At 44.2% G+C, this 22,343-nt stretch overlaps 1 protein-coding gene across 1 annotated transcript in view; it reads right to left on the bottom strand.

The window, feature by feature from the left end:
• The window catches only part of NCOA7 (nuclear receptor coactivator 7), an 82,720-nt gene extending 62,778 nt beyond the window's left edge, over positions 1-19,942 (bottom strand). The window contains exons 1-2 of the mRNA XM_084284993.1: positions 19,810-19,942; positions 2,853-2,984 (exon numbers count right to left, since the gene is read on the bottom strand). Of these exons, the coding sequence (XP_084141119.1) occupies positions 2,853-2,902 (50 nt within the window). The 5' untranslated portion in view covers positions 2,903-2,984; positions 19,810-19,942. The remainder of the gene's footprint in view (positions 1-2,852; positions 2,985-19,809) is intronic.
• Between the last annotated feature and the right edge of the window lie 2,401 nt (positions 19,943-22,343).

The following is a 22,343-nucleotide window of genomic DNA, read 5'->3' as shown; positions in this document are numbered from 1 at the left end:
GGGAAGTCAGACCCTTTGGGGTGCTGGCAGGGCCATGAGGCAAGTGCTTGCTCTGCTGCTCATGCCCACACGTTGCCTCACGCTGCCTCGCGCTGCCAACACAGAGCCCAGGTTTCAGGTAGCAGGCATTTAAGACTGATACTGGTTTAAAGTAAAATTCCCTAAGATGCAAACATCTCCCCTTTTTAGCTAGTGCTTTTGTCCTTGTTAATACCATAACAACCTTTCCCCTTGTATTAGCAAGTGAACTTTTCTGTTTAAATCCATATATTTTCATGCATAGAGCCCACAAGCCTGCTGTGAAACATTTTATTTCAGCAGCACCGCATATATAAGTTCTTTCCTTTCTAAGCAGAACCCTTCTCCTCAGCCCACAGTAGAGCAAAGCCCTTTCCCCCACCCTCCAGGCATGGAGCACAGTTTTTCCTTTAGATGGCAGAGGGTCTAATGTGTTTTCCATTCTCTGCTTTGGCAAGTGGTAGAGTCCTCTCCCTTGAATATTTGATCTCATGCAGACATAACAAGATTACAGTAAATGGGGGGAGGGCAGTCCTTGCCCCATAAGAATGTTTACTGTACATATACCCACCGTACATATAATTACTTTTTGCAAATACTATTATTACCCTAGGCTCACAAAACAAAAGAGGCAAGGAAAAAAAACAAAACACAGTAATGGAAGTAGTAGTAACAGAAGTAGAGGGATGCATGTGTTGGGGTATCACCCGAAGTTGCTCTTGGCCTAATAAGCATGAGCTCAAGCTAGCAGGAAAAGCAGGATATTTCACGTAGAACACAAACCAATCTGAATCTAGGGCCAAAACTATTAAACTTAGGTGCTCAAATACAAGGACAGAGCAGGTGTCTGCAGTCTATTGTACTAAACCAAAACTGAGAGCAACAAAGTACCCGCCTGAGTAAATTATCTAGGCGTGCAAATACTGGGCACATAATGTAGACAAAAGTTTCCAACTTAAGTTAAAACTAACACTTTAAAAATCAAACAAACAAAACCAAAAACAAACCAACAAACAGTTACTGGCCTTGCTAGGACTGCCTCTGCACTAAAGGCAATACAAACCAGCTAACTGTTCAGGTACTTCTGTGACACTTCCATGGGCCATCGTGTATCATGTCATAAATGTCAGAGTATTTATCTGCGAGATACTCTGGCAGCTGCTTGCTGGAGGAAGCACGCCAGACTAAAACTGTGGGCATGTAAATTCTGTTCTGCTTCTGTCCCTGACTGCTCACCCAGACGATGCATGTGAATGTGAGCTGGGCACAACACCTTCTGACCTGTGTCAGTGTCTATTAAACATGACCAAAGGGTCTGTGATAGCATCCGCGTAGAAACGATACGTGGTTTGCTTAGAGTGGAACTTCCACTTAAGGACCTAAGACCTACACAAAGGAAAAGGATGCAAGCCAGGAGGCAAAAAGATAGATGACCTCCCCATTGCTACACAGCAGGTAAGTGCTACAGCTCCAAACTGATTTCAGGTCTTTTTGACCCTTACTTAATGTCCTGTGCCCATTTAGGAAACGCTGCCCCCGTGAGCACTTGTAAGAGAATAGCCACAGGTGACATAGAAAAGCTGCAAAACAAATTAAATAAAATGTCAAGGAGGACTTGGCTGAAAGCTTCTCATGGCAGTTGCAATTTGTTTAGCAGACAGCATTCAGAAAGGACTCAGAACATTCTCTTCAATGCTACAGCTCCCTACTCAGACACCTCTTGAAGATCATGTCTTCCTTAACAAGTTACTTTTTCCTTTATGAAATCTCTTCAGATATGTTTTCCCCTATTTGATATATCTTCTGCCTACAGCTGCCACTGTTTATTTCCACTTCTCAGAATCATAAATCACAACATTCCTTTCTGACAATATCGACATAATTGCATTTCTCCAAATGAAAAGCAAGCTACCTGACCTTAACAGGTATCCTTCACCACAAAACCTTCTAAAGTCTTTAGTTATGATTACATGCCACACGAAGAGCAATTTAATCAATACTGCAACTTTTCTTCACACTACTTCTTCAAGGTGGTGTGACAGAGATGTCTCTAGGTGTCTGTAACATACTTAGGCTGGTGTTTTAGCACAGTTTCAGTAACAGTTGTTTAACACAGAGTAGAAAGAGTACAGGCTTTTCCATTTCAGTGGTGCAGGAGGTTCCTCAGAATCAAAGATGTTTTTTATACTGATTTTATCCCTCCTCCTATCCCTACAGAAGTAAATGAGCTTTGGTTCTTCTTTTACATCAGAGCTCAGAGATTACTACAGACATACTAAATTATCAAGTAAAAGTTATCAGGAAATTTATGTCACTTTGTTTGAACAATCAATTCCAAATGATAAAAAAGGAATGACTGAAAAAATGTAGCTTGTATTCATATAGATGATAAAGTCCAGGCAGCTTAACCCATCAGCATATAGCTACCTTTTCTTAGCTCACCTTAACCTACAAGATAATACTACTTAATCTGTGCTTTATTTGAGTCAGATAAGCTTTAGGTTTAGACATTTTTGTTTTAGATGTGTTTATTTTTACAAACACTCTCCAGAATGCAATGCTGGAAGCTCAACTTCTGTGCACTGTGCAACTGAGTACCCAGGGACAGTTTTCTGTTATAAATAACAATTATAATTCAAGTTTGTCTTCACTACCCAAAGAGAACAAATCACCACTCCAACAGTAGGGACAGGGCAAGAAAGCGCTCTTTGGACACATAACGCAGCTCGGGGTTTATTTTTATGTATGATTTTAAAATTGTAAAGCCTTGTGAAAAAGGCAGAGCGTGGAGTTTAATATTTTAATCAGCACTGAAATAAAACCCATAACCTTACCGAGCGAAATAGCCTTGTCTTCGTTCCTTCTTCTCTTCCTTGGTCTCCATTATGTGCACTCAAATGGGCAAGGTGAGCGGCCGGGCGTGATGCTCTTCTTCCCCTCAGTACCTCATATCCCGGTAGAGCTCCCTGTATATAACATTTACAAACAGGAAGTTCATAAATCACCACGTCAACAACACCTGACACAGCGACAAAGTAAAGTAAAACTTTAACTAGTCAATGCTTGTCATGCAGCATCAATTCAGTACACAGTAAGACAAAATACAATAAATGCACTCAGGCCAGTTTCCCCAGCACAGAAGGAGGCATACTACAAAGCAGGTAATCCAAAGAGCCGCAGCAAGTTGTAAAACCCTGGAACGATACAAGTCTTCTGCAAGTTTACACCAAAACATCTTCTGTGTAGGAAGACTGAGACTGCTCAAAAACATCCCATAGAAACAGTAAAACCAGACTTTGTAATAGTTCTTTAAAACGGCAAAAGATCAGGTTTAAGAACAAAGGAGAGGAGAAAAGAAAAAAGTAACCGAGCTTCTTTACACTGGTTTTATTGTTGGCAACAAGACACACGTTCAAACAGGCATACAGGGAGAAGGCAAGGGACCGACCTCCTGCTCTGCAGAGAAATTGCAGAAGCGCTGTCAGACCTGTGCACCAGGAGGTGGGAGTTGTAGAACGGCTCGGCGCTGCCTGCAGTTAGTGACATGCCACAGCAACTGCTTTCAGACAGTCCTGCCAGCAAGGTTCATCCCCTTCCCCTCCCCAATATACATTCAGGCCACCCTGATGGCTTGTACACATGCACACCTTAAGTTAACTTCTTCAAAGTTATTATTTTTTTAATCAGTACCCCAGATTAAAGTTTAAACCAGAAGTTACTACTGAACATTTGAGTCTAATGGACTGTATAACAAAGAAATGGAGATCACATAACTGATGATTCACAGAAGAACAATTCCTCCAGACCTAATCAGCTCCCATTATTTTTTTCCCTGCATTAGAAGACCACAAGCTACAAGCTACCAGATGTCAACAACAGAGATCACATAGTAACAGTGGATTAATCTATTTGAAAACCCAAAGAGCATATCGTGCTACATTCTTTCAGAAATACTTGCCACAACATTTTCTCCACATTTATGGAGCCTCAGACCACGGCAATTAAAGTCCATTGCTTCAAAACGCGCATCCCTCACTCATTAATTTTGCACACAGCCAGGAGACCATAAGGAATCTGATTTCTCTGATCTCTGTGCATCAGGCAGGGCCTTATTCTAATGGTCAGTATGTGACAGCACTCTTTGCATGGCAAATTTGCCTATGACATCTTTGGTTTATAAATAGAAGATTCCTTTATCTCCACAAGTTAATGCATGGTGCGGGCTCCAGCAGAATGCAGACGTCTAGCAGACAGCAGCCTGCTCCGCTGGCCAGCCTACGTAAGGGCATCGCACACCTCCCCAGAATTTAGGCACATCCCCACCCTCCCTGGTGAGAGAGAGGTAGGCTCTCAGGCCTTCAGAGCGTCAAAAACCATTTCTGTTAGCACTGCATGGTGAGTTACAAAAATCTTCCAAAAGCACACAATTGCCACCTCCATGGCAAACTACATGAAGCTCAAAGAAAGCAACAGATTTTCCCTTTCTCCTACCCTCCCTCTACGACACGCTGTGTGTGCACAGGAGCACTGAGTGGTCATGTCAGAGTCTCACGTTGTTATCAAGAACTACCAAATGACCAGAGCAGTGAGACAGGACTGATACCACAAACAGAAGGAGCACAGAGGGACCCATGGGGATGGGAACAGGGAAGTGTCAAGGGTCCCTCAAACAGGACAGCTGGAAAGCACCGCATGAATGGCGGGATGCCAGATCTCTCCCTGGGGCCTCACCCTGTGCAAGAGGTGGAGGCACACTCCATCCATCCCTTCTCTTCCTCTCCCATGGTTTACTGATCCCACCCCGCAGAATATCTGCTCCAACATGTCGCTTCCAGATGAAGGGAGCATCACTGACCAGGCTGCCAGGAGGAGAAAACCCTGCCTGCCCCCAGCCCTGCCCTGCCAGTGCAGGAGCAGCACCCCCTGCTGCAAGGTGGGGCGAGGAGAGGGGCAGTTGCTGGGAGGGTTTCTGCCTGGAGCTGCAGCAGGTGCCAGCACAAAGCAACCTGCCCACCGTGAGGTCTGCTGAACTCAGAACAGATCAGAGCAGGGCGCTCAGCAAACAGGAGCCTTGTCCATGGACCTGAGGGAACAAAGGAATTCAGGGGAAAATGGCTTATTTTGGGACTTATTTATTTCCTTTGGAAATAAAAATACACAGGGATCTTGTATCCTGTAATCAGTTACTAGAAATTCTCACAATAAAATAATTTAACATCAGTCCCACTCCGTTGACTTAAAACTTATTTAGCTTACCTTCTTAAAAGAAACAAAGGAATTATTCTAGGAAGATCTATTTAAAGTTGAAAATTATACTTTGGAAATGTTTTCTTTCAGTACCAGGAAAAGCAAAACGATTTGTACAGCCTTCATGACCTCTGAGCTTATTTTTGTTCTTTGTAACCTTTCATGTACTAGTTAGCTTCAAGGAAAAAAAAAAAATGAAAGCAAGGAGGACCACAGAGTAGCATGCAGTGATTGCTACTAAAAGCAGTGTTTTTGAAATGCCCTTTTCAATTTTTAGTTAAGTAGGAGTACAAAAGCAGCATCTACTTTGTAGGTTTTCAGTGGTATTTTAAAGTTAATCAGAAAAAGCAAACCAATTCCATGCTTCACCCCTACCTGTCCTTCATAATCTCCCAATTAAAAAAGAAAAAAAAAAAAAAACACAACACGGGTATTCTTTATTGATATTAACTGCTTAAAATGTTATTATGGATACACGATTAAAATGAATCTTGGCTTCCTAGTAGCTGTTCTGTGTTAGAGATGAAGATGGAATTGGGCAGACTATTAAACATGTATATATTTGGGGAATGTTTCTACGCTGGGAGACAGCCATGTTACTCATAGATCGTGAGTACAGTCCAAGCCCAAATGATGACAAAGCTGATTTTATGGAAATTTCAGGCTCCCTTTAACCCTTTCTACACTGAAGCAGAAATAGGTAGTGACTACTTTATTTTATGTGTCTACAGCAATACTAATTCTTTTACTAGATAACTTCAAAAGGAAAGATATTCCTGAAGCACAATGTATTTATGTAAGTATCCTGTTAGAAATCTACTGCTCTCCAAATTCAGCAGTCAGGTAACATCTCACCTAACAATTACAGGAAGAAAAGAACAAAACACTTAAAAATACACTATGTTTTGCCATTAGTTCTAGTGCTTTGGACTTTCTCGTTTAAATTAGCGTATTTTTGGATCCTTGCTCCTTTGCCTGTTTAGGCATGCTGCTAGGGCTCTGCTGAGGATGCCGCTTGCTCTGCTCAGGGGTTAAGAGCCCAGAACTCCTGTTTGCTGGCTCTGAAGCAGCAATCGCCAGTCCTGCAATTGTGAGCATTATTTTCCAAAACCACGCACATGAACCACAGCACATTCCGCAGCACCAGCAACGCAGGAGCCAATGAAGTATCTGATTAATTTGAGAACATTCAATGGACCTGATAGCACATTGTTGGCCATCTGTGTCGACTGCAAGTCCTGGAAAGATGCACAGAGGAAAAAAAGGAAAGCATAAAACTATTAGAGAGTGCCCAAAGGAGGGCTATGAAGATGGTGAAGGCTCTAGAGAGCAAGATGTATGAGGAGCAGCTGAGGTCCCTTGGTTTGTTCAGCCCAGAGCAGAGCAGGCTGAGGGGAGGCCTCATGGTGGCCTGCAGCTCCCTCACGAGGGGAGCGGAGGGGCAGGCGCTGAGCTCTGCTCTCTGGGGACAGCGACAGGACCTGAGGGAATGGCATGGAGCTGGGACAGGGGAGGGTCAGGCTGGGGGTTAGGGAAAGGGTCTGCACCCAGAGGGGGGTTGGGCACTGGGACAGGCTCCCCAGGGCAGCAGTCACAGCACCAAGCCCACTGGAGTTCACAGGTGTTTGGACAACACTCAGACACATGGTCTGATTTTTGGGTGGTCCTGAGTGCCAGGAGTTGGGATCCTTGTGGTCCCTTCCAACTCAGGATATTCTGTACTGTAAGATCATGCAAGTCTCTTTCTGTCTCTCTCTCTGACCCTGCTGTGCCAGTCTCTCTCAACCTTTTACCAGGTGACAAAACGCAGCAGTTCCCTATTCTGCAAATGGAGAACTGAGATACAAGAAGTACCCTCTACACACTCACACGAGCCCAGAAGAGCAATGTGCACAAGTATCCTCCCAGCACCTTTAATCTGAGCAGCCCCGGTAACAAACAGCAACGAGCACAAAGGAGGAGACCAACCTGACAAGGAATCAGCTATTATTGTCACCATAAAAATTGAACTGACAAACTACAGAAACCCATAGCACAGTCTCATCTTTATTTGGCTCTGTGGCAACTACAGCTCAGGTCCACAGGAGGAAGTAAAAAGCCCAAGTTCCTCTGTGGATCTAGGTTCAAATGGTTCTCCTAACTCCTTCAGGTAGAATTGAACCGAATTTACAAAAACCAAATCAAAGGCAGGTAGCGTCCTGTACCTTAGCAGGGGCTCCACACGGCAAGAGTGATGGCAGCAATCACACCGTGAAAAGATGACAGAGGCGGCGAGAGGCCTAAGCACAGGTTTTCCATCACCAGAAAAGCAGAGCTGATATGGCAGAAAGCTCCCGTCAGGCTGAGGACATAGCAAGGACAGCCCGCTGTGCAGAGGAGCAGCACGTGTCCCACGGGCACGCACCGCAGCCCACACCTGCTCTCTGCTGCTGCGTCCCTCGCAGAACCTGCTTCTTATTTCTGCTTTCTTGCTTTACCTCTGACCCTGAGACTACAGGCAAACAGCACGCAGCCACTCAGGCAACTACACGTTTCCTTACTGTGGTCTGCTGCCACACAAACATCCCAGCGCTGCCTCCCGTCAGTCTGGGGCACGAACCATCACTGACAACTCTGCCCAGCCCCACAGCACAGCATCTTCTTATCACTTCTGGGTACAGGTGGCCCTTCTGGCCCCTAAAAGAGTGCACCATGAGAGGTGATGAGGATTACACCAACAGGTCAGTTTTAAGACCAAAAAAATGAAAGATATATATGAAGTACTTTAAGTGCAATATTAAAAACTTCCATCAAGCTGACAGAGTAAAATATTGTACAACAAACCACAGGTAGAGGGAAGTATTTTAGTGTTAGCTTTCAAACTGAATGCCTGGGGTTGCTGTTTGCACCTCTGGTCAGCCCAAAGCAGTTACCAGGGCACTCTGCAGATGCATGCTAACACAGCTACAGCATAGGGTCACACACAACCCACTGGAGTATATGGCAGTGGAAACAGGGTATCACAGGACAGGCGACATCCCCATTTGCTACCAGGCCATATATAATGCACACGATTAAGATTCACCAGCCAAAGCACTAACGTCAGCTCAATCTAATAATCCAATATCAACTAGTATCAACATTAATTCCAGCATACATCGCATTTTCATACGCAGGAAGGGGAAAGCACATTAGCACCTTAGAAGACGTGCTAAACTTCGCAGTATTTCATTAACGTCTCACTGATTGAACTAACCAGGTTGAGTTTTACTGCTTTTATATTCTGCTAAGGCATTTCACTTGGTGTTATCATAAAGATAAAGGCTTCAGAATAAACACTACCACATCTTAAGATGAAAGAATAACAGAAATGCACAGCCAACAAAGATGAAAGTAGCCACAGTTTTTTTAGTCTTTGCTTCAGGCAGAATGACTTTGCTAAAACGAGACTGGAAGTTTTCAGGAAAGTGCTAGCACACACCAGCAAAACACAGCAGAGACTAGTTACGTTAATTAAGATTCAGCAGAGCAAACAAAAAAAAAAAGGAAGTTAATTTTAAAACTATCTTAAAATAAATACAAGTTTTACTACAATTACCATGTAAAATATAATGTTACTTCTAAAACATTAATAAACTCTATCCTCATGAAGTACCACCAGTCCATTATATTTAATTGAAGGGTACCAAACTAAACTAGGAGAGCTTCCTCGCTTCAGTGAAGTTAGGGCTGATCACACAACTCCTGCTAAGGAGTAAAAGCCTTATTTATGTATGCAACTCCACTGACCTTTAAAAGTGTTCAGCCTGTCATGTTCCTTGGAACGAGGCTGCACTCTCAGAAGCCCCAAATGCAAGAATTAAAAGACTGAAAATGAATTCGTACGCAGAAACAATTTCTATAGTCCCTGCTCAGGTTGAACACAGACCGGTATCATGATTTCTCCAAATGGAGAGCCCGACAGTGATTTGATGTGGTTGTTGTACCCCATAGACCCATAACAGCACATTCAGAAGCCCAGGACAGTAAAGATGAGATCTGGAGATGAGATACACAAAACAAAAACACACCTGCTCATAAGGAACTGGCTGCAGTGGCTTAGGAGGTGGTTATCCCCACGGCAGAGGAGTAACAAGCTAAAATAAGCTGACCATTTTCATTCCGTACTAATGCAATAGAAGCAGGCTATGCTTAGATCACCTTCAACTTGCCAACTGGGTCTTCAAGAGCCCGTCCAAACAAAGAGTTCAAATAAAATAAACTCAACAGGTCAATACAACAGACACGTCTGATGCAGAAGCAGAACGATAACAAAGACTTGATTCAGTTCCAATGGACTTTCCAGCTGAATCATTCCTAGCCTACTTGGGAGGAGAATTTTACCACTAACTCAGGCTATCACATTTCACACAGAATAAGGGAAGCAAAGGAGTTGCCAGAAAGCCCAGCCCATGAGTGAGAGCTGTCGAGAGAAAATCATCCAGATGTTATCTTCCCTGACTGGCAGCTGAACATCACCAGATGCATTTTCTGTAAGGACCAACGCATTCTACTACACACTTTAGCTGTGAAATGAAACAAAACACAATGTAAGCCAGTGACAAGCAGACTGCTATGCCACACTGAACGTAAAAGTGCAGCACTGTTTGAAATAGAGCCACTTCTTTCATTTTTAAATCACCAATAAAGTTCCTACAGAATTCATTGCCCACTGGAGTTTTAAAAGAATTAACCCCTTCCTTTTCTTGTATCCCCTGTATTAACTCACCCCTGTTCAAGTAAACATCAAGGCCAAGCCCTCTGAACCCAGCCACCTTTCACGCTCACATTGTACAGGCATACACGGTACACTGAGACAACACCGCAAGTCCTGCATACTTTATGGAGTGTTGACAGAAAACACTGGTGTCTTCCCACCAAATACTGTAACAAAAGATAAAAGGCAGCAGGAAAAACATCAGCATTTGGATAAGGAGAATTAACTCCATAGCCACTAAAGCACAGACAACCTCATACACATGAAGAATAGAAGCACCCAAGAATTTGCAGGGTACTGGTTCCAGTTATTTGTAAGAGTCCAGTAATTTTTAGAAACCTTATGAAATAAACTAAGCCTCTCAACATTCTTTGTCAAAAACATTGCTTTCAGTTCACAGGCAAGAGGCTGAGATCCAGAAGGATGTTGTGGTCATTCTGCAAAGTTATTACAAAACCACAGCTCCTTTAACTGCAAACAAAATGCCTTGTCCATTGTGCCTTTCTTTCCCAGGACGCCTTTTGAATGAAACGAAGCCTGTGCTTACACCACGTACTGAGGTATTTCTACCACTGTTTATATGGCATTTCTGAGTCAGATCCTAGATGCCTGATGTATGGCAACAGTTCCACCACTTCTGAACAATAGGAGGATGCGGTATACCATATCCAGAGATGAGAAGACAGATGTACTTGTTTCTTACCTTTCCCTAGAGCATGCAGGGCACATACACAAAGGGCTTGTAGGTATGTACACAGCAGCATACAACTAAAAAACTAAGTGCTTCTAGTTTTATAAAAAACAAAAATTCACGAACACTATAGACACATCACCCCACATTCAGAAAACTCCCTTGGGATTACTTTGCTATTTGACAGTTGACACCAGCAGGTTCCTTGCTTGTAACAACTGCTAGATTTATGACCTGTTTATAAACATTTAAAGGAAAGCCTGCACAGGTATGTTTTGACAAGGTTTTGACACACGCATACACAAATCAATGCCACTCCCAGAGCAGATGACTTACAGGTTCTCTGCTCTTTTTTTTTAAAAACAAACAAACAAACAAACAAACAGATGTGACCAAGTCCTCCCTCAATGCCCTGCAGTGAACCAAGCAAAGGGACAGAAGGAGCCCCTAAGCAGCGCAGTGTTACAAGCCAGCATGAGGTTGCAAAGGGGCTTTGAACAATCTAATCTAGCTTGGCAGGGAGGTTGAACTAGATAATCTTTAAGGTCCCTTCTAACCCAACCCATTCTGTGATTCTCTGAAAATCATCCAGCTGCCTGGTGCCACCTCTGAGCCAGCTGAGCCATCAGAACAGTCCCATATGCAGGATGCTGTTAAGGGACACTGGATCACAGCATCACATACCCTAGGCCTGGCCACAGCTCACAGCTGCTCCTGTAGCACTCAAGTGGGATTTGCATTGGCAAAAAATGCAGAGTTCCTGACACAGCAGCACCACTGCTGAGAAGTACAGCAAATGTCCTTTACCAATTGAGTGGACCTCGGCCAGCAAAAGTGCCGAGCCAAAGAAATTGGGCTTTCTGAAGCCATTAAAACACACCCTGCAGCAAGCAGTTCCCACGACTTGAAGTACTGCTGCCCTTCGCCTTTCTCCCTTTCACCTACTGCAACTCTTTATCACTCTTACTCCAGAAGTTACCAGACCAATTACCTGTGTGTAACAGTCATCGGAAGAGACTGTATCTGCAGCTCAGTTATCTCCTGCCATACCAGCTCACACCTATTTCCACGGGCTGACCTACGGAAAGCAGAACCAGGCTTTGCACCACACAGATAAACTGCACACATGGACGTGTTTTTTTTCTGCCGACTCTGCCATAAAAGACAGAACTGCAGCAGAAAGCTGGGACAGATGTCTGTAGATGTAACTCTGGTGCAGTCACCCAGCATGGTGAACGTACTGTTTGACACCTGGGAAGAGGAGTGCTGCTGATGAAGCCTACAGCCAGCAAGCTCAAGGTGAGAGGCACAGCCTACAAGAGATAAACACATACTCACAGTTTCACAAATTTACTCTCTTCTCAGTTCCTGCCCCACCAACCCAATAAAGGATTATACCGAAGATAAATCAAGTAGAGGTAGGTTTGAAAGCGACCAATGTTCTTACTTTGAAGAGTCACATCAAGAAAAACAAAGATGCAGCTCAATACTTGGCACAAATACACGTACTGTAAATTCCCTTCTAATTACTTCAGGTCCCAAAACGCTTAAGCATAACATTAGGTTTCTATTTACAAATAGCCCTGCTGTATTCAGTGAGACTTGGTTAGCATGTTCTCGGTGCTCTGCAGAACAAGGCCAAGAAACAAGAAAGTATAAAAATATGCAGAAATCCATCAGGTTAATGGGAAGTGTTGCAATCAGCCAGGTACATTTCCCACAAAATTAATAATTGTGCTGTGAAAAATACTATAAACTTTTATTTAGAAAGTCCCTGTTATTTTCAAGTTTTCAGGAAAAAAAATATCAAATTTTAACAGCCTAGTGACACTACAATATTAAAGATCAGCATTTAAATATTCAAACACTTACAAAACAAGACAGAAGAGGTACTCAAAAGGGAAAGGCTCATTTCCAAGCTCCCCCTCAGCATCCCTTTTCCAGTCAAGCCTGCTCCAAGGACCCGTGCACATCCTAGGTCACGGCCGTTCCTACCTCACCTACCTCCCAGCCAAGAAGCAGACGGGGCTGAGAGGAGGAGCTGGAGGGAAAAGGGAGTCTCAGCCTAGTGCAATGGAAATGTTTTCCGATCTGAAACACGGATAACAGAACCAAAAAGCCAGGTCTCCATAGCAACCCCAACTCTGTCACACCGCATACGCTGTATATTAAGTAACATACTGAAGGATTTAATTGTGACAGAAAATCCTGTGTGTTTGTAACACACAAGATTAAGGCTGAAAACCTTGATTGGTTATTTCTGAGCTGCTCAGCCCCCAACATTTACTGCACTATAGGGCTGTGAGTGCGGCCAAGCATGCCGGCACGCAGGCCGCGGCCCAGGGCGCGTTCCTGTCACAGCGCTCCCACAGCCCCTCACACCCCTACTGCCACACGGTTAAACGCAGCACTGTTTCTAATTATTTCCTTATTTCTTGCTGAATTCCTTCAGGTATTGCATAACAAAGAACGATTTAGTTCTCTTGCTCTTCTGAAATATCCTCAAAACCTTTATCATCTTTCTGTTTTCCCTTCCTCCAGCTCCTACACAACACTGCAGAGACTTAGCTTCTGGCCTTGTACTGAGAGCCAGCTTGCACTCACATACAAGACAAAAACTTCTATATGAAACCAAATTCACCTTGGTATTTAACAACACGCTCACATTTACCCACCTAATTAATTAGACAGCCTCTCTGATTAGCTACTTGCTTCTTCACTTGTTTACAGCGACATCGAAGTAATTGCTTGGCCTAGCTCTAGTAGAAGTCAGCCAGAACAGGTAACATTTTTTTTCTCCGTGTTAAAGACATTTATTTTTTTTTTTTTGAGGATCTATAATCCATTCAGTTTTGGTGTCAAAAACATAAGATTTGGCAAACCACAATTCAGACGTTTTCACGGCGGGCCCTCTGGAAATCTGTCCAAACTGGGTAGAAACATACACCTTTAAAAAAAAAAAAAAAAAAAAAAAAAAAGGAAAATGCAGCTTACACCTACCCCATCTGGGTATGTGAGTAATCTGTAGTTGAAAAGCACTGACACATTACCCGTAGGAAGCCCATTATCCCAGAGCTAGATACGTGTTCTTATCAATAACCACTACAAGACTTGGGATTAAAACGTACACTCCAAGCCTAGAGAGCACTGCTGGGTTAACCTAATGAGCAGGCGGTACGTGCCACGAGCTTTCCACAGGTCAACACAGCTTTTCTGAGCTATCTGCTTGCTGAATTCAGTGAAGCAGAAAGATAAAAAGTGAAGAGAAACAGGAAGAAAGATACATTTCAGGGCCAGATAAAGTAAATTTCAATTTATAACACAGTATGCTGTCATCCTAAAGCCTTCCAGTGAGATGATAATCATCTGCAGCTCTTTCATCACCGAATGCCAAACAAACAGCATGTGGGATGAAGAAAAAAAAAAACAAAACTTAAACATCAGTTATAAAAGTTTCACATGGTACAGTGTTCTAAGTGCAATAAAATGTTTACTGCAAAGCAGTTAAGGGTTGAATACTGTGCTCAGCACTGAAGGTAAAGTCCAGATTTCAATGACATCCACGGAAATTTGGGTGGACAGAGACAGAAAGATGCTCACAGGCAGAAGAGACACTTTTCAAAGCCAATTACCTTTTATGAAGGGATGACAAACATTTTGCCTATGAAACATATTTTCTAAATTGAAACCCTCACAGAAGGGAAATGAAAAATAGCATCCAGAAATCCTATCCTGGTCCACATAACAAAACAACCACATTACAGTTAACAAGCACAGAGAAAAACCCTCTTCATCAGAAGCACCCTGAAATCACATTTATTGCTATAGGTGGCCTCTTCAGCTCTGACAGCCTGCAAACCTCATTGGCTTTCTGATACCATTTACACAGATTGCCCACAGCACTTCTGAGCCTCGCTCCTGATGGAGCTGGGCTGGATTCTGCAAGGAGCAGAGCACTCCTGCTCAACAGAGTCTGGGCATTTCCTTCCCAGAAGTGAGAACAAGGAACATGATGCACCTTTCTTTCTTTTCTCATAATCTGAAACGTGCTTCACAGACTATAAGGACTAGGACCAATTCTCCTGGGCAACATATTTTCTCCATAACTCACTATTCACTGCCTAAAAGCAGCTCACCAACATCCATCACTGCATCAGTCTGGTAGTTTCCTTGCTACCCATACCCTTCGTAGAAGTATCTGGATTTCTTGTATTTATTATCCCAGTAGATTTCCAGGAGAGAGCACCCACTGAGAGCATCTAAGTTGTAAAAGCTGATGTTATCTGCCAGGGACTGAGAGCTACCACAACTGTATTCAGGAAAGGACACTACCAGTTGACAAAACACTGAAACTTGCCACTTGACACAGTGTCATCTGAGTGGGAAACTCACAAGTAAACTAATCTCTGGCTCCTTAATCTCTTTTCATGACAATGTGCTACTTGTACCAAGAGAAACCACGCGATACACTGCGATTTTCAAAACAAATAACCCACTTTTAAATGTATCCACTGACTGATCAGTTCGCAGCAGGGCTCCATTTGAAGGAACACAGAATGCTTGTGTTTAAGGAAACAAATATGCCCCAGCAAACAACCACACGGCATTAGCTCCACATGAGAGATTTCGTTTTCAGTCCTGTGTGACTGCAGCAGGACACAAACACAGATGACACCGCAGGCTCCTGCACAATGATATAATGATGGCAGCCCCCTCTCACCATTTATTCACCCCTAGCAATAAGAAGCTATGCCTACCCAACAGAGCTCAGCATCATATCCTTAAAAAAAAAAAATAATGGTAAATCAAACAGAATTTCCTCAGCTGATCCCTAAGCACAAGGGCTGGAGAACAGAGAAAGCCACCCTTGTAGTTCCTTTGCAACTCACAGCTCATCTCTTAGCCTCTCAGATGACTGCTCGGGCTGCGTGCTACTTGACCCCTGGTACTTGGGCAGCACGGGGGCCTCCCGTGCCCGTCAGCTGTCACACAGCTGTTAAACATTCGACCCGTATCTGCACAAGTGACTGGCTTACTGCAGGCAAAGTCAATCTTTCACCACGCACCTGGATGTGCTTCAGCACACAGGACACGCTGCCCCATAACAAAGTAGAAGTCCAAGATTTGTCCACTTGGTTTGCCACCCACTGTCACCAGGATGTCACCACTCGCACCACACGCCTACTGGACAACTCCTGCAGGCTGGAAGCCCTACGAGCTGGGACAGATGGGACTGGCTGGATTTTATGGCATGCGTTATCAGAGCTGCTACCTTTAGCCATCAGTCTTCAGCAGCTTCACCAAACCAAAAAAACAAAAGGCTTGGTAAGAAACCAGGATGGAAAAAAAGGGAGTATGGAAAGTCAAACATTGCTTGTAGATTACAAGAAAAGTTATATTTATAACTTTTAGAATATATTTTAGAATATAAATATATTCTAAATAACATACAAACTATCGTGAGGAACTATCAAGAGAAACTCAAGCCATTTTCCAGCCTACCAAGCTTCACCGTGTTTGGTGCAGCTACCAAAACCTGCATGCAGTATCACACTCAGCTTTACCAGAATAACTCTGAATTTATTTGGAATTGCTACAGCTATTGAAAAGCATTATAGAAATGCCACTTTTTAAGCTGATGGTAAAATAAAGCCCCTGCCATCAAATTGGGGCATTACTTGACCAAGAGACTCTCAATTACAATACACTAATACTACCTACTATGTTCTTTAACTTACATTTTGCACACTGACAGCTGACACAACATGCAAGCACTGCTGAGCTGCTGATACTGAATCATCCCATGTAACATCCCATACAAGCCACAATCCAGGCAGATCCCAACTAGTTTCTGAAATCACAGAATCACCTGAGCTGGCAGGAGGCCATCCACACCTCTTCCCCGCAAAAGTGATGGTTCACAAACATGCATATTTCTTTTCTATTTGTGGTGTTACAAAGAAAACAAAACAGAAAACCAGACAGATGGCATGTGGGACAGAAAACAGAAAAAAAAGGAGAGAAAAAACAACAGACAAGTGTAGCTGCAGAGAAGGAGCACTGTTAGAAAGGTTAAATTACTTGAAAAATGACTCAGGGAATAAATTACCTTTTCTTAAGACACATGTGAGTTCAAGGTAGTAGTTGCTGTCACTGTGAATTTCTGTAAAACAAAGCTGTGATTTCCTCTAACTGGTGCACTGGGACAGCTCCTTGTCTGCCCTAAGTCTTAGATTTTGGGGAAACTGCTCTCAGGTATCTACAGAAACACTGAAGGGAGATTCCCCAAATCAGTCACTAATAGGTGAAACTACTGTAAGAAAACTTGCTTTCTAGAAATGTATAATTCCTATTAATAAAAGGCTTTTAAAACCTGCTAAATAGAGAGGGAATCAAACAAACAATCCGAATTTGATCCTGTAAAGAGGAAGGTAAACACAAATCTTGCCTGCATAGAGATATATTCTGATGCTTTCTGTTCTTGTGAACTTGGTTGGTTCTCAGAAGGAACTACGTTTAGCTTATCAAACAGGAGGCCTGATGCTCAATCACAACACGTGCTACAGGAAACAGAACAACGGAAAGCTGGGAACAGCTTCATCCAGCTGACAAGGTCACAGGACTACACAAGACACAGAGTCTGAGGCATGCAACTGAAAGCTCAGCACATGTTTTAAAAGCAAGATAAGTGATGATCAGAAAGGTTCGTTAGGATTGTGATGTATACTGCATCCATTAAAAGCCCAAGTCCAAAAGTCCAAGCCAAAATTCTTCCTAGAAGATAAAAACTTGTCAAGAAATCTTAGCTTAAGTCGTGAGTGAGCATAAGCTCGTTGCTAGCTCACAATGTGGTACCGAGCTGAAACACTGGTACGAGCTCTGCAAGCTTGGTCAGAGACTGGGAGCAGCACAGGTGTGAGAGCAGAGCACCGCTCAAGTAACTCACCCTTCCCAGCACCCTTCTACCAGCTTCTGTACTGCGGCCCATCACGAAGCCCTGGCACACCCTACAAAGCCTGCCTGCACACCGTCCTACAGTCAAGAACAGAAATTGCAGATTCATAACTAAGGGCCCCTGGACCGCCGCAGAGTGCTGCCGACTTCACAACAGAACAAACAGTTCCTCATCAGCATCTTTCGGCTGCAGCTCTGCTGCTTACACCTGCTTGGTACTTTGATCAAGAACAAAGAAGTATGGCTTTCCACCCACAATCAGAAGAGTTTGCAAAGACAAGGGGGAAAAATACCTCCATAGATGTGTTTAATGTATCTATCTGATACAATGTGTTTGTAGCGGGAATATAATCCCTCTGGTCTGCTGTGAACCTCGTCACTGCCTCATTGTTTCATGAATCAGGCTAGGGAGAAATGACTCGGGGATAAGTAAACAAGTCAGATTTCAAAGCATGAAAAATCTGAAAACTTGGTTCTCCTACCCTTATATTTTCTTCCTTGTCAATGGATCTCCTAAGTGAGTTCTCTCAGTGCTGACTTCACTCCTCAGCTGTAGAGTTGTTTCCTCTTTTAAGAAGAATAATACTAACCCACACGGAGTCCCTGAAGCAGCAGCAGGATTTGTGTGTTTTCCTCTTCCACGACAGAGCTGACCCCGAGGCTGAGCTCCCACACAGCAGGGAGCAAGAAACAAGGAGCTCAGAGGTCGGCTGGCACCCTTAGCATTGTACCAGCAGGCAGATGCTCCGTCAAAATAAGAGCTGAGCCGGTAAAGCCTCAGACGTGTTTGGGTTATTGACTGTGGGGAGGAAGAGATTTGCCCCTCTGTCACTCCTTGGACAGCCACAGCAGATTCACTCAGCCTGCAGAGCCGAGGCAACACAACCGACTGCTGAACAGCCCCTCGATGTGAAGGGCACAAGCCAGGTGCGGGATAAGGAGTTTTACCACTTCTGTTGCTGGTGGTGGTTATATTCCAACTTTCCTGCGCTGCCTCCTAGAAAACACAGGGCAAACGAGACCCTTCATCTTCCACCTAAATCATAGCTGCCTTCTGTAAAAATCTCCAGCTGCCTGGAGCAGCAGTTCCTTGCATCAGATTGTGCTCCAGAGGATTACGCTAATTTCTACCTTTGGCACGCTCACCCAGATTGGTGACTGCACAGAGCCCCTGCAGCTGCCATACCTATCTATAGGATGCTCACAGCTTTATTCGTAACCTTTTTAAAGAAGCGTTATTCTCCAAGACAAACTACTTTCCAAAGATTTCAACTTTATTTAAGCGAGCAGAGAGACGTATTCCCTAATACTGTAAAACATTTGCAAGTCGTCCACTGAAGAGAAGCCAGGATCCTGAGCTAGGCAAATATTTACAGAAGCAATCCCCAGCCAACCTGAGTCTTCCCTTCTAAAATCCCAGATACACAGAACAACAAAGCAGTGCTCCTACCCAAGAGGACACGGACCGGTCCAATCAATCCTGAGTCACTTCAGCTCCAAAGGGAATCATTTATCATTTCGGCAGTAGATGTGGTAAATAAAAGCCAGGACATGGCTGCGGATACAGTGAAAGCAGGAGAGAGCAGCCCACTGGGCAAAGGCAAGGCCTGAGCCTCGCAGGCCTGACTCTACAACTTGGATAAATCAGGCTTTTCTGGAAGCGTGCCTTTTTATAGCATAACATGCAACAACAACAGTACTGAATTTAACTGAAGTACAGAATTTCCTTCAAACTCAAGATTTCGCTTCACTTAAAATAAATAAGTAAATAACTAAGGAAAGCCATTAGGAAGCATTTTGTGTCTGCAGGCAGTCCCACCAGCTTCAGTGCAGCTCTCCACAGGACCCAAGCCACTTAGGGGCTCAGATCCTCACAGCCGTTGGTTTATATTTACGGCCATCGCCCGGGTAAAAGGATGAAAGGGAGCACAGCCTACACCCCACGAAACACGCATAATTTTAGCCACGACTTCGGCTTACAGACAGCTACTCCCGATAAAGTCGCTTTCATTCGGAAGCCGTAGGGGCGCGTGCGTTTCCTTGGCTTTCCCTACTGCCTTCCCCACCGGTTTCTCAGACCCTGCGGGCGCACGCACGCAGCCTCGCACCCACGCACCCCAAAAACCAGCACCTGCACGGCGCGGCACCCACCCCGCGTAAATACCTGCTGACACAACGGGCTGCAGGGGCTCTCCCACAGGCGCTCCGAGCATCACCCGGCCGGGGCGGCAGCACCCCGCACCCCGCTCACCCGCACCATGCCCCGGCCCCCGCCGCCCCCCGCAGCACCGCGGCCGGGCCGGGAGGGGACCGAGGGCGAGCGCGGAACCTTCCAGCAAGGCGCGCGGGGCTCGCAGCGCGGCTGGCGGCAGGGGCACGCCGCAGGCCCGGCTCCCTGCCCGGCCCGGCCCGGCCCGGCCCGGCCCTCCCCTCCCCTCCGCTCCGCTCCGCCCGGCCCGGCCCTGCCCGCCCCGTGTCTCCTCCTCCGGCCGCCCCCAGCACCTGCAGGGCGGCGGCATGGCGGCGCGGCTCGGCTCGGCTCGGCCCGGCCCGGCCCGGCCCTTCCCTTCCCTTCCCCTCCCTCCGTCAGGAAGCAGCCTGAAGGGCTGGGAAGCCCAGGGAAGGGCCCTGAGTGTTACAGCACGGGTAAATCCCAAATTCTACCAGACAGGCAATCGTCAACATGTAAAGCAGCCCTGATGGTATACAGACAATAAAAAGGCATGCAACAATAAAACTGCAAGCGCTGGGCACGGGTCTGGAAAACAACTGCTGTGCTGTGCACCCATCTGAAAGATCATTGTCCTTAGTAGTTACGGTGTTAATATTAAAACTTGTTGGATATATAAGAGAGGAATTTGTCACAGGCCTATTTTTAATCAAACTTGCTTAAAGACCCCTCTCAAAACCATGTGTGTTGATTCCAGGTGTGAATGCAACACTGATACGGAGACACAGCCATCTCCCCCCACTACCACCACCCTACTCATAGCATAGGCTTTCTACTGCTCAGTGTCAATGCTGGGTCAAAAATACTAACTTTGCTGCTGTATTTTCAGCTAAAATTGAAGTTTGTACCTGTTGTGTTCTTTTCTTTTCCCTGAAACGTTTTGCAAGACACAGATTTTCTTTAACACACAGTCTCTGCCTTAGAGGATATGTCTTCATAGCATACTGAACTTACTACATCTTATACCTGCATTATTACCCAGGCAAAAGATGGCCAATCCCAAAGTTACATCAGCTAAGAACACAAAGTGCTCTCTAACACAACATAGGAGAATGGGCCTGTGCTCCCAGGTACCCCTCAGGTACTGTGTAGATAACAAAATTTGGGAGAAAAAAAAAAAAAAGAGAGAGAGAAAAAGAGAAATAAAACTGCAGGCCTAAAATAGTACCACTAACCTGACTTCTTTTGCGTTTGCTGAATATAGCAATAGCAGATACGCAGCCCTAAGCATCAAAGTTGGGGAAAGCCTACTTAATCTCCTAGCTGAACTTAAATGACAATGACAGTGACTAACACCTTATTTTAGCTGCAGGAAAAGTTGTCTCTGTCCTGTCCATCATCATTCCAAGCACATCAGCTGTATTGTCTTGTGTAGGAGACTCTGTGAGAGTGATGCTTAGATTCCATACAGCAGACAAAGTAACTACACATTTCTTTTCGGTATTTACATTGCCCCAAGCATTTTAAATGTATATTTCAGCTACAGGTATTCGGAAGAAATCACTCAAGCTCCTGTCACAGCAGCAGAATGAGCATGCTGAGGCTGGAACAGAAGCATGTCACAAGTTCTGGTTACAGCACTGTGGGATATCGCCTGGGGTTCAAGGCAGAAAGTGTGTGTCATTAGAAGAAACTGCGTGACTGGATCTAACACACCATTTAATTTTACTGAGTCTGGAAGTAAGCGGTAGTGTCTGACTACCTGTTACAATGATGAACATGATACATAGATATAGGTAGAAATACAAATACACATCACCTTTGGAACAAAATTTAGTTTTGATCTCTGTATAGCACAGATGATAGAAGACAGTCTGAATGATTTGCTCTCTCCCATGGTAATATGTCCCTGTGGCAATTACTTTGAATAAAAATTATCTAATATTGCTTAATTCATGGTCTTTGTGATATTAAAATTTAGAATATCCTTACCCCAAGAAAACCTTAAATTCGGGTTGCTCATTCATTTCAGGATCAGACAAATTTGTTTTATCACTGATTGCGCTACTCTGAAGGCAATGAAAATGCAAGTTTGCTTTTTAATCACTTCCAAATTGAGAATTTTTACCCCAGGAAAAGCTTTCTTACACAAACTCACATGCATAATAACACGTGGAAGACAGAATAGATGTGGGATATTTCAGTACAATATCTGAATGGATTTCGATCTCCCACTGAATACCCACAGCAGCGTATATCGATAGAACTGCACACACTACAGAGAATAAAAACACCACAGATACTAACAGTAAGTTTGTGGCCTGCTCTCAGATCAGCTTAGCCAGTATCAGAAAAAAGAAGCAATTGCTCATGCATGGTTCATGTCCTCTTTTTTTCAACATCTGCATCTGTTAGCTCATTTGTTTAAGGAAGATAACCTGCAGTAAAGAATTACGCCGATGAGCCTGAATACCATTAACAGCTCTGTTTTGAAAAGGTATAAAAATAAATGTAGACGGATGTTTTCT

Source organism: Netta rufina (genome assembly GCF_964035555.1).
Source record: "Netta rufina genome assembly, chromosome: 3".
NCBI lineage: Eukaryota > Metazoa > Chordata > Aves > Anseriformes > Anatidae > Netta > Netta rufina.
The sequence above is the reverse complement of the archived record's forward strand: the minus strand, read 5'-3'. Positions and strand labels throughout refer to the sequence as shown.